Source organism: Schistocerca piceifrons, chromosome 2, assembly GCF_021461385.2.
Source record: "Schistocerca piceifrons isolate TAMUIC-IGC-003096 chromosome 2, iqSchPice1.1, whole genome shotgun sequence".
Classification (NCBI taxonomy): domain Eukaryota; kingdom Metazoa; phylum Arthropoda; class Insecta; order Orthoptera; family Acrididae; genus Schistocerca; species Schistocerca piceifrons.
In genome coordinates this window covers 212,894,529-212,908,440 of record NC_060139.1, presented here as the reverse complement: position 1 = coordinate 212,908,440, position 13,912 = coordinate 212,894,529, and the positions used below count along the sequence as shown (strand labels likewise).

The window sequence follows — 13,912 nt, the reverse complement described above, 5'->3', positions numbered from 1 at the left end:
TGTAAACTGTAGCCATTTTTATGCAAATATGGAGAGTTTTTGTGCCACACTTTATTACTTTGTTTAGTGACTTATTACTGAAGCATTGTCGAGTAATGAATGGTAGTCTAATAAGTATTTTGATTATTTTGCAATTCACATGAGTAATTCTGGCGATGAACCCACAGTTATTTGTGAATGCCGATATGATTGTACATAGTAATATTTTCACAGAATAGAAAAATTGGTCATTGTCCAAACAGTATAACAGAGGCAAATAAAATGTGTGAAAAAGTGCAACCTAAATTGTGGCATTCACCATGAAAAATCAGGTTGGTACTTTACAACATTTGACCACATACGCAAAAAATTTAGAGTGTTATAAAACATACTGAAATATACAATTTTATCATTAATGGCAGAAGTACCTAATGTTTTTACAGGAAAATTTAAAACTAATAATATTTAGGAATTAATTTTTTCATTTGTTCAGTTTCAGTAAACTGTGTACTAATCATAAAAATCTTTCCACTTTTTACTATAAACTGCTAGAACTGGCAGTTGGTAATTCTAATCAGTCACTAAGAACAGCAAAGGGCAAATTGATTGAATTACTATTTCTTTAAACCACCTCCAAAACAAAATGTGAAATGTTATTAGCAAAACTATTATGAGCAATTAGTTACATCTTATTTTCCCTAAGTAATCATCACACAATTAACCATCATTTGCAAAACTTGTGTATACAGTAACAGGTCTTTTGGTGAGTACAGGACTATCACAAAATCTGACAGAATGCAGGATTATTTTTCATAATTACTAAGAAAATAAGAATGAATAGCAATGAAGGCATTATCATAGCCAACATTAATATGAAACCACCACAGTAATACATGTTTAGATGCAACTAACTCTGCAAACACCTATACACCGAACGGGTGTATGGAAGATACGGAAACTGAGACTTAAGAGGAACAAAAATTTAACTGTTATGGGGGACTAGATTTGAGAATAGGAAAATGAACAACATGAAAAATAGTAGGAGAATATGGTCAGGGAGAAATGCAATGAAAGAGGAAGTTGCCTGAGAGCAATGATTAAATGCACTCTGTAAAATCATTATACTTTGTTTAAGAACTATGAAAGAAAGTTACACACACTGAAGAGACCTGGAGGTACTGGAAGATTGCAGATAGATTTATATAATAGTAAGACATATTTTGAAGCCATATTTCTAATTGCAATATATTTCCAGAGTATATGCAGAGCACCATAATTTATTGGTTATGGACGACAGATTAAAACTGAGGAAATTCCAGAAAAGTAGAACATTAAAGACAAAAATATGAATAAGCTTAAAAAACTAGAGGATGTTGAGATTTTCAAATTGGAGTGTTATGCAAAGATTGACTGAAACAGAGGTAAAGTACACAACAGAAGATCAATTGGCTAGCCTTCAGAGATGTCACTGAAGTCGTCAGAGGATCAAACAGGCAAAAAGACAAAGCTCAGTAGAAATCCTCGATAACACCAGATACACAATCTAACTGATGAAGAGAGAAAATATAAAAATGCAGCACATGAAGCAAGCAACAGGGGACTACAGATAGTCTTAAAAATGAAACAGGCATGTACTGCAATATGGCAAAGTAGGAATGGCTAGAAGAGAAATGCAAAGATTTGGAAGCATTCATGACAATGAGATAGACATCTCTGTAAGAAAGTTAGATCTTTGGAGAAAAAAGAAGCACATGTGCCATAGTTAAGTGCTTAGATGGCAAGCCAGTATTAAGCGAAAAGGGGGAAAGTTGAGAGCTCGAAGAAATATATAGAGGGTCTATATAAGGGGAATAAACAGGAGGACAATTGTGTAGTAAGTGGAGGTAGGTAAGATGGGAGACAACACTGCAAAAAGAATCTGACAGAGCACTGGAAGACCTAAGTCAAAATAAAGCCCTTTGGATAGACTGCATTCCCTCATAATTACTGTCTTGCCAAAACCATACCAAATTGTGTGCAATATATGAGACAGGTGAAAGCCTTGGACTTCAAGAAAAATAAAATGATTACTATTCCAAAGAAGATAGGTGCTTTTAAGTGTAAGTACTAGCAAAGTATCACCATCAATTACTACAAAAGAATGGTAAAACTGGTAGAGGCTGACCTAAAGAAAGATCAGTTTGGATTGCAGTGAAATGTAGGAACACTTGATGAATAACTGACATTATTTTAAAAGATAGGATGAAGAAAAAACCTTTGTTTACAGCACTTTTAAGATTTAGAGAAAGCTTTGGATAATATTAAATGGAATACACCACTGCTAAAATTATTATTTTTCCAGTTTACAATACATTCATGGTTTTATTCTCTCAATAGGTGGCTACTAATTTTTGATCTGTCACAACACTGTTCAAGTTTAATTTTCCTTAGTGTTCACTACACCTACAAACCTATCCCCTCCTACTCCTCTAAAATATTTGATCACTATCTTCTTTATTTAAATTTGTCATTGTGCCTGTCTTGACTAAACTACACCCAAATCAGAATAACAAAGCGAATGACGGCTAATTGTCTACGAAAGAGCTATCACAGACACAAGCAAGGAATGAGCTTTGTGTGCCTTCTATTTTGCTCGACGTATTCATACCAAACTGCGAACAACAATGATGGTCTCTAATATAACTTGTGGTACTTTTTCCATAATGCACTTTGTTTCTCTGTGCTGATTTTTTTGTAATACTTAAAAATATCTGCAGCTAATTATGAAGGTGAACACTAAAGTGTTGAAGCTACTATGAAGCTACAATGTGATATCAGTAATACATGTTACAAGGAAATGCATGAAAGAATTACGAACTGAATTCGACTGCTGTTACTGTTGCAGAGACAGGGGTGTACAAAAACAGCTAACCAACACCACTGATTTCCATGACTAACTCAGTCACTTTGTTATTGTGACCTAGGTGTACATACAATTTCTTATTGCCTCATAATCCTATCTACCTCTTAAAAGGGTCTTCTCCCAACATCTGATACACAAATAACCTCATAATGCCTGATACACAGATACCAGGAATATCACTACCCTAAATCAACTGCTGTCAATGGAGGAGCAATGTGCGTTCCAATTCATACAACATCAAAATTTACAGTCTCACTTGTATTATTGGTATAATAATTTTCAGAGCAAACAGTAAACTAGATCAAATGTTTCTGAAAGAGAACGTTCTGTGAACATTGTACAGAACATATATTATTTCCTTTGTTAATGCCAGCATTAACATGGTTATTCTCCAATCTGGTGTGTGTCACTTCTTATGCCAGTAAACACAAGCTAATGAGAATTCTCTGGTGTAAATGGTAAGCAAGTGCAAGCGAAGAGCATCTAGTGATGTTCACTCGCATTGCTTCTGCTCACTTTGCTTCCTCTGGTTGTCAATCTTTTACCAACCACCAAAGGATGTTCATGTACTCTTTTGACAGCAGTAGCACAAAGTATTCATTTGCTTTGTAAACTATTTTTGTTGTTGACAAGTTGTATGCATGATAGAACAGTCTGAAGAGAATGAAATGTTGGTGATATAAGAATGTAGATATACCCAGAGAGAGAGAGAGAGAGAGAGAGAGAGAGAGAGAGAGAGAGAGAGAGAGAGAGAGATTTTGCTAGAAAATTGCTGAGGCACTCAAAATCCCTAACTGGGGATGTCAGAAAGGCAAATTCATTAGTTGCTTGCATTGGTGAGAACAGAGTGAATAGGCACAATCTTTGTATTTCTTTTTATTAAAAAGGACTAGCACTACAAATTTCCTGGAGGGCAAACTACTAAAAATACGTGTTTGATGCTGATTAAAATTAAAAATACACAAAAGAGCTGATCATTCTGATTGCTTGTGTTCATAGTAACCGTAATTACGTAACTGAGGTGCCACCGTTTGCTGCAGATTTTTGATGCAATTTTCAAATAAAAATCTTTTACCACAATGACACTATTTGCCCTCTAACAAACCATATACGGTAGCAGGTGTTTATGAAGTAGTCTATCCGACAGGTTATAATAAGTATATTTCTCATTTCATTAAGCATATTTTATTGACAATATCTTCTTGATAATACATCACTAAAATCCATGAAGCAATTTGCATATGTCAGTGATCAGAAACTATTTTAGATATTGCGACTACTGAACTGCTGCAAATGTTTTGGAATTTAAAATCTGGTTTTGAAGACTCTGTCTTACCATTACGTCTTCTACTAACAAATTCGTTAAGTGCTAATAACCAGAATGAAAATGCTAGTCTTTCTTCACATTATGTTGGAAGCCTGTAATTAGTATTTCACTTTTAAATTTCCTCCTCAACTATAAAGAGAAAGTGTCAGCTGACATGTGCACAGTTTTGGAAGAATGATAAGAAAAGCTGGGGGCTGCAATTGCCAAGGGAACGTGCATGCCAATGTGTGTCCTGGTAAGTCTCCCCTGACCCGGGGTTCTGGGTGACTTTCCTGAACTGTACCCCTTTCCCTAAACCTCTCCAGTCCTTTTCCTATGCCCCTCTTCCTCCCTCTTCAACTCTTCTGCCACGAGGAGCAGCCAATGGCTCTGAAAGCTTGCAGAAGTTAAACCCTTGTGTGTGTGTGTGTGTGTGTGTGTGTGTGTGTGTGTGTTCCCTGCCACTGCTTTGTGAGTAAATTTTTTATGTATCCATTTACAATATGTGTCAATGTGAGTACTTTGCAAGAAAGAGAGCTAATGATCAAAAGCTAGTGCAAATGCTGTTTTCTGTTACGTGTTACAGTACTCCCTGCACTAATCTGCTATGGGCGATACTTTATGTATTGCACCATCCAGGAATTTCCATTATTGTTATAAATTTTTTTTTTTCCTAGACCATTTTGCTTTCTTCGTCAAAAACAGTGCTCTGAATATCACAGTTTTGCATCATGGTGGTAATTATGGTTGTATCTAGTGAAACCTGTGGTTATTATTAGCACCAAGAAGCAACAACACAGTCCATATAGCTGTTAACTATGCTCATTCTCTCATGTTTTCTGTTGTTCCCTCCAGTGTAAACATTTGTTGACAGAAATGAATTGTAGTGAAAGCTGGGAACTCATCTGTGAATGCTGGTTTGCATTCTTCGCTCCAGTGTAAGAGACTTCAGATGTAATATAAAATCTGTAGGTTTAAAGCTATGAAACTCTCCACAATGGAAAACTTAATAAAATGCTGTCAACAAACTAACAATCTGTTTTCAATCGGGCTTAAAATAAATCACTTTTTTCTTTGAAATATAGCAAATGTTTATTCACACTAAAAAGTTGTTCTGAATGAAAAATTGCAAAAGCATCTGAGTTGCATACATCATTGTCATCATGTTTAGATAGACTGAGTAGCAGCTTTGACATGACATGTCCATGTACAGGAAATCATTTGCCTCATGTGATTTGTGGTGGTAATAACAGACCTACATTTGGATGGCTGGATGGGGAATAAATTCTGATCCAAATGCAAGTCCAACTACTTAAAAGTTCAACTCTGTACCTACTAATTTGTGAGAAAAGGAAAGGAGGTTAACAATCAAATGCACATACCTTGTACGGGCTAAATGCTGTATTGAGACAGTATGGAGCATATGTTGGAGGACTCTGTCCACCCCAGGCATAGACAGACTGGTTTGGTGTTAATGTCTGCAGGCAGGAAAGTACAGTAAAATTAATCATGCGTAAGTAGACCATACTAATATGCATGTAGTAATAAAAGTTTGTATCAAAAGAAAAATTATAGTGAGGAAACAAATGAGCCACAATTGTTGGCCAGTACTTACTAGGAAAAAGTCAGGACTTCAGATATACACAAAAATGTAAACACACACCCTAGCTTTTGAAATACTAGTTCCTTCCTCAGGGAGGAGAAAGGGATGAAGTGGCAAAGGTTAAAAAGGAAAGGATGACAAACAGACCTCAGGATGAGAGGAACCCACCTCATATTCAAGAGGTTGGTGCCTTAGTTACCTGCCCTTCCTTTTTAACCTCCTCCAGTTATGGTTTTCTCCTACCTGAGGAAGGAACTGTTAGTTCTGAAAGCTATGATAGTGTGTGTGTGTACATTTTTGGGTATATATGAAGTCCTGACATTTCTCCAGTAATTTTACCTTAATTTTGAACATCGTTAAGTGCAAATAGTGTACATTTACATTAAAGCTGCCTAAGTACAAAAAGTATAATCTTACATCAAAGTAATCTAGGCAGTTTACTTTCTTCTCTTTTTATTCTTGTTAAATGTTCAGTCAACAAAAAGAGAAACATTAGCATTAATAAATTATTTAATTTATTAGAAGATGTTCTACAGTATGCAGAAAAACTGAAGTATATGCGTGGTGTAGTAACTGATTTCATAATATCAAGATCAGCATGCGCTTCACAAATCAACATCAGTGATCGCACTTTGGAGGAGTTAATTCTCAACTCTCAGTGCACCACATTCAGATTCAGCCTTTTGTTTTGTCATCATTTCTGAGTATTATGAAAATGAATGAATTTGAACATGGAAGGTAATAAAGAATGCTTTGTACATTAGTAGCAATATATACTCACATAAATATCAGACTTCCTGGTCTCCTTCAGCCCAAAAACATTTTGCAGATTACTGCCCCCTTTATCATTGAGAAGATAGTCTGCTGAGAATGGGGCAGTTGCTTTGTGTGTTAAATCAATATCTGAAAATGTTAGCATCTGTAACTAATTTATCACACACAATAATTTTCACGTATTTTCAAATTCTGAGTACATATGTATCCAGAGAGAAAGGGTATTATTGTGAAGAATATCATCAAACAATTAAAAGAAAAATGGCAGGGTGGCACAGTGGATAGTGATGATTATGTACTGTCTGAAACAAGCTGCATAATATTCAGTCAGATCTTGATAAGATTTCAAACTGTTGCAAAGATTGACAACTTTCTTTAAGTGTACAGAAATGTAAAAATTGTGCACGTCAGAAAAAAAAAGAAAAAAGAGTGGTATCCTATGATTATAATATCAGTGTCACTATTGGAATCTACCGACTCATACAAATACTGGATGTAACACTTTATAGGAATACGAAATGGACTGATCACATAGACTTAGTCTTGGGTGAAGCAGGTGGCAGACTTCAGTTTACTGATACTGCATGAAGATGACATAGCACTGAAAGATGTAATGGATCTGGGAGATGTGTTATTTTCTACCAGATTTGTCTACACCAAATCGAATGAGGGAGGTTGTAAATGTTTTCTTATATTTGTTGTCACAATATTTTTTTGTGAATTTTAATTTGCCTTATTTTATGCTAATTTGCTTATATGTTTGAGAGTGACAGCATATTGATTAATATTAGTAGATGTGAAGAAGACTATCAAAGAGACTGGATACAAGTGGAAGCTTGTGTGTTGTGTAAAATGTCTGACGCTGGAGTCGTCTTTAACCGCAGTCAGTCGGCAGTGAACTCTGTGTGTGTGACGGTGAAACAATATGCAGGTCGCTGTTATAATAATTTGCAAGTGAACAGGAAAAATGAATTATGTTACTACTTTTTTATATAAACAAGAAAGAACCACATTCGAAGAAATGGTATTTCGGGCACAAAAAATGAGGCAAACGCATTGAACCAGATCATTTCTGCAGCCGATGAAACAGCATTGTGGAATCATACTTTCACTAGACGACTGAAGCCAACACGGAAAAGTCAAATATCATCTTGTAAACATTTCACGGAAAAGTGAGTACTGTCACGAAATATGCTAAATTCAAGTATATAAAAATAGTGAGCATATTTCAACTGGGGGCTCAGCCAGGATATTGTGTTCACGTGATCTTCAACAGTGCTACAAAGAAGAAAATTTGTGTGTGTTAATACCAGTTTTTCAGAATGTGTGTTACAGTATGTGTGTTCATCGGCAATTAAAAGTTTTGGAGAAGAAATGTTTTGGCAAAAAATATAATTTTCGACAGAAGAAGGAATTTCAAGAATTTTGGTCAACAATCACATGGAACCCGCCATAAACCATGGACCTTGCTGTTGGTGGGGAGGCTTGCGTGCCTCAGCGATACAGATGGCCGTACCGTAGGTGCAACCACAACGGAGGGGTATCTGTTGAGAGGCCAGACAAACATGTGGTTCCTGAAGAGGGGCAAGCAGCCTTTTCAGTAGTTGCAGGGGCAACAGTCTGGATGATTGACTGATCTGGCCTTGTAACAATAACCAAAACGGCCTTGCTGTGCTGGTACTGCGAACGGCTGAAAGCAAGGGGAAACTACAGCCGTAATTTTCCCGAGGACATGCAGCTTTACTGTACGATTAAATGATGGCGTCCTCTTGGGTAAAATATTCCGGAGGTAAAATAGTCCCCCATTCGGATCTCCGGGCGGGGACTACTCAAGAGGATGTCGTTATCAGGAGAAAGAAAACTGGCATTCTACAGATCGGAGCACAGAATGTCAGATCCCTTAATCAGGCAGGTAGGTTAAAAAATTTAAAAAGGGAAATGGATAGGTTAAAGTTAGATATAGTGGGAATTAGTGAAGTTCGGTGGCAGGAGGAACAAGACTTTTGGTCAGGTGATTACAGGGTTATAAATACGAAATCAAATAGGGGTAATGCAGCAGTAGGTTTAATAATGAATAAAAAAATAGGAGTGCGGGTTAGCTACTACAAACAGCATAGTGAACGCATTATTGTGGCCAAGATAGACACAAAGCCCATGCCTACTACAGTAGTACAAGTTTATATGCCAACTAGCTATGCAGATGAAGAAATTGATGAAATGTATGACGAGATAAAAGAAATTATTCATGTAGTGAAGAGAGACGAAAATTTAATAGTCATGGGTGACTGGAATTCGGTAGTAGGAAAAGGGAGAGAAGGAAATGTAGTAGGTGAATATGGATTGGGGCTAAGAAATGAAAGAGGAAGCCGCCTGGTAGAATTTTGCTCAGAGCACAACTTAATCATAGCTAACACTTGGTTCAAGAATCATAAAAGAAGATTGTATACCTGGAAGAATCCTAGAGATACTAAAAGGTATCAGATCATATAATGGTAAGACAGAGATTTAGGAGCCAGGTTTTAAATTGTAAGACATTTCCAGGGGCAGATGTGGATTCTGACCACAATCTATTGGTTATGAACTGCAGATTGAAACTGAAGAAACTGCAGAAAGGTGGGAATTTAAGGAGATGGGACCTGGATAAACTGAAAGAACCAGAGGTTGTAGAGAGTTTCAGGGAGAGCATAAGGGAACAATTGACAGGAATGGGGGAAAGAAATACAGTAGAAGAAGAATGAGTAGATCTGAGGGATGAAGTAGTGAAGGCAGCAGAGGATCAAGTAGGTAATAAGATGAGGGCTAATAGAAATCCTTGGGTAACAGAAGAAATATTAAATTTAATTGATGAAAGGAGAAAATATAAAAATGCAGTAAACGAAGCAGGCAAACAAGGAATACAAACGTCTCAAAAATGAGATCGACAGGAAGTGCAAAATGGCTAAGCAGGGATGGCTCGAGGACAAATGTAAAGATGTAGAGGCTTGTCTCACTAGGGGTAAGATAGATACTGCCTACAGGAAAGTTAAAGAGACCTTTGGAGAGAAGAGAACCACTTGTATGAATATCAAGAGCTCAGATGGCAACCCAGTTCTAAACAAAGAAGGGCAGGCAGAAAGGTGGAAGGACTATATAGAAGGTTTATACAAGGGCGATGTACTTGAGGACAATATTATGGAAATGGAAGAGGATGTAGATGAAGATGAAATGGGAGATAAGATACTGCGTGAAGAGTTTGACAGAGCACTGAAAGACCTGAGTCGAAACAAGGCCCCGGGAGTAGACAACATTCCATTAGAACTACTGATGGCCTTGGGAGAGCCAGTCATGACAAAACTCTACCATCTGGTGAGCAAGATGTATGAGACAGGCAAAATACCCACAGACTTCAAGAAGAATATAATAATTCCAATCCCAAAGAAGGCAGATGTTGACAGATGTGAAAATTACCGAACTATCAGTTTAATAAGTCACAGCTGCAAAATACTAACGCGAATTCTTTATGGACGAATGGAAAAGCTGGTAGAAGCTGACATCGGGGAAGATCAGTTTGGATTCCGTGGAAATGTTGGAACACGTGAGGCAATACTGACTCTACGACTTATCTTAGAAGAAAGATTAAGGAAAGGCAACCTACGTTTCTAGCATTTGTAGACTTAGAGAAAGCTTTTGACAACGTTAACTGGAATACTCTCTTTCAAATTCTGAAGGTGGCAGGGATAAAATACAGGGAGCGAAAGGCTATTTACAATTTGTACAGAATGCAGATGGCAGTTATAAGAGTCGAGGGGCATGAAAGGGAAGCAGTAGTTGGGAAAGGAGTGAGACAGGGTTGTAGCCTCTCCCCGATGTTATTCAATCTGTATATTGTGCAAGCAGTAAAGGAAACAAAAGAAAAATTCGGAGAAGGTATTAAAATACATGGAGAAGAAGTAAAAACTTTGAGGTTCGCCGATGACATTGTAATTCTGTCAGAGACAGCAAAGGACTTGGAAGAGCAGTTGAATGGAATGGACAGTGTCTTGAAAGGAGGATATAAGATGAACATCAACAAAAGCAAAACGAGGATAGTGGAATGTAGTCGAATTAAGTCGGGTGATGCTGAGGGAATTAGATTAGGAAATGAGACACTTAAAGTAGTAAAGGAGTTTTGCTATTTAGGGAGTAAAATAACTGATGATGGTCAAAGTGGAGAGGATATAAAATGTACACTGGCAATGGCAAGGAAATCGTTTCTGAAGAAGAGAAATTTGTTAACATCGAGTATAGATTTAAGTGTCAGGAAGTCGTTTCTGACAGTATTTGTATGGAGTGTAGCCATGTATGGAAGTGAAACATTGACGATAACCAGTTTGGACAAGAAGAGAATAGAAGCTTTCGAAATGTGGTGCTACAGAAGAATGCTGAAGATTAGATGGGTAGATCACATAACTAATGAGGAGGTATTGAATAGGATTGGGGAGGGGGGGAGTTTGTGGCACAACTTGACAAGAAGAATGGACCGGTTGGTCGGACATGTTCTGAGGCATGAGGGGATCACAAATTTAGCATTGGAGGGCAGCGTCGAGGGTAAAAATCGTAGAGAGAGACCAAGAGATGAATACACTAAGCAGATTCAGAAGGATGTAGGTTGCAGTAGGTACTGGGAGATGAAGAAGCTTGCAGAGGATAGAGTAGTATGGAGAGCTGCATCAAGCCAGTCTCAGGACTGAAGACCACAACAACAACAACAACAACAACAACAACATCACATGGAAGGAAAACATTGATTTGCAACAGTAGAAGAGAGTTCCAGATAAGTCACTAAACCCTCGTATTTTGTTAAAACAATATTTTTATCTTGTTTTCTAGTGTTGTGTTTAAATTTTTTTTCTTCACAATGACTTACGAGATTTTTGAGAGTATTGTGCCTAAACTAGAAAATAGTACTTTAATAAGCTTCGAAAATCAGGACAGGTCAAATGAAACAGAAGGAACCGACCAATTTGATTTAAAAAGATTTCTTGTAAATTTCACGAAAGAAATTAAACAATCAGTTGACGACAATAAGACATACTGGGATGAAAAAATTGATAACATTTTGTTGCAATTCCAAGCAGTCAATACCCAAGTGCGTGATCTTTCGAACAGAGTTGGCAGTGTTGAGGAAAAAATTGAATCTGTGGAAGCAAAAGTAAAAGAAATTGATGCTAAATTGAGCGATGAAATTAATACTGTAAAAAATGAGTTACTGGCAGATAGGGAAAGAAATTTAATTGATTTTAATGAGATAAAAGGGGAAATTAAAAATTTGCATGAGAACAAAAGTTTTAGTAGAAAATGTAGAACAAAAAACTGAAAATCATTTGGTTACTCTAGAAAAAAAGTAGAATTCAATGATTTAGAAAACAAAAAATCTGTCAAAGAACTTAGCGAAAAAATTTAAAGTTTCGACATTGAATTTCAAAGCAAAAATCACAATGTCAACACATGCAATCTTGTATCTAATATTCCAGTGAAGCACTTTTCAGTAGATGGACCCTTACATCCAGTTTATTTTATACAGTATTGTAAGGATTGTTTTTTACCTCACTCGCCAGATGATATGAAAATTAAATTTGTGAAAAAATTCTTCGAAGGGGAAGCTTTGACTTGGGCAAACCAGATTGTAACTGTGGGGATGACCTTTTCAGAATTTGAATCAAAATTTCTGGAAAATTTTTGGGATGATCTTGAACAAACTAGAATCGAAAGTCAATTTTTGAATGGGAGAAACTATAGAGAATCAGATGGGAGCATGAAACAATTTTGCAAAAGTGAACTTCAAAACCTTATTCACTTAACAAAACCTTTGGATGACTTGATCAAAATTGATACCTTAAAGAGAAGTGCCATCAGCAATGCAGTTGAGTTTAGTTCATTGTCCTGATAGTAATGTTGAGTAGTTTCTCAATTATATTGAAAAGTTGGATAGGGTAACAACAAGAACACACAGTGGGTATACTCAGAAAGGTAGTGGTCAAAATTGGGGAAATGATAACTTTCAAAAAAGGGAACAAAACAATTATCATGGTCAGTCAAAATTCAGGGGGATGTAACAATAATTTTCAAAAGAAGGACCATAATTTTCATCCAAAACAAGAACAACATTTTCGTGGAAATAATCAACAACATAGAGAACACTTTAGGGATCAAAATCACAGAAATTTTGTTAGAGATCAGTACAATAGAAACTACCAACAACCAGGTAATGTTGAGCATAGGAATGGGAACAGAAATGTTGATCAGAGACATTGGCAGAACCACAATCAGCAGTTTAAACAGGAACCAGTTGTTGTTCAGGAAATAAAAAACGAGTAGAAGCCCCCTTGAAGGTCCGCAAGGTTGAGGCAGAAGGTGAGTGTGATGAAAGGACCAATGGATGTGGCTATCATAAACCCAAACATGACAGATCCAAACCTAAGCTATCACATGAGGTCATTAGTTGTTACTTATTGAAGAAATTTCAGGAGGAAAATAATGATGATATTGATAAAGATAAAATTTTCAGCACACAATAACATACAGTAGATAAAAGTAATTGTGGTTCATTTAATTTAACAGAGTTTTACACTTGGGCAGAAAAGAACAACACTGTCAGATGATGTAATTTGCAGTCAGATTTGTAGAAGTTCAGAGACGTGTGTGAATGAAAGAGAGAATGCATGCTGTGAGAATGAATGAAAGGGATCTGGTAACTTTAGAGAGAGGAAATAATATTTTGGGGGATAATTTGAATGTGTATGACCTGACTATGTGTAATGATGATAATGCTGTTGATAAAGTTGATAATGATGGTAATGGTATTGATGATGATGATGATGATAGGTGTTTCACTAGTTTAAATAGGGAGCTGGATATACACAGGTTGAAAATGGATTAAATAGTGAGAATATTATAGAAATTCCCAGGGATGTTACCAGGAAGAATAAGGCTCGCAAGCAGGGTGTATGTAAAAGTGTGAATTTTGATGTTGTTGGTAAAGAATCTGACTACACAAATAATGATGACATATGTATAGTTTCTAGCCTAAGTGAAACATTTACAGATACTAATGACACACACACATTTCTTATGAATCTATGGCTGAACAGGGAAACTATTTCTTTTGACAAAAACTTTAGAAAGATGCTTATTAATGTATGTGAAACTATATGTCCTGAGTGGTGGAAAAAGATGAGATGTTTTATTTTTGAAAAGCTGAAGGATAAGTACTTCAATAGTATACAATGTGATTTGGATGAAAATTCTTGGCTATTTGAGATAATAGAGTGTACTAATGACAATTTTGTATCTTGTGCAAATTTTATAACTGTGACAAATGATACATATA

The 13,912-nt window shown here is 36.4% G+C and overlaps 1 protein-coding gene across 1 annotated transcript in view; it reads right to left on the bottom strand.

The window, feature by feature from the left end:
• The window catches only part of LOC124777866 (meiosis regulator and mRNA stability factor 1), a 220,953-nt gene that overhangs the window by 36,696 nt on the left and 170,345 nt on the right, over positions 1-13,912 (bottom strand). The window contains exons 25-26 of the mRNA XM_047253400.1: positions 6,572-6,693; positions 5,570-5,665 (exon numbers count right to left, since the gene is read on the bottom strand). Of these exons, the coding sequence (XP_047109356.1) occupies positions 5,570-5,665; positions 6,572-6,693 (218 nt within the window). The remainder of the gene's footprint in view (positions 1-5,569; positions 5,666-6,571; positions 6,694-13,912) is intronic.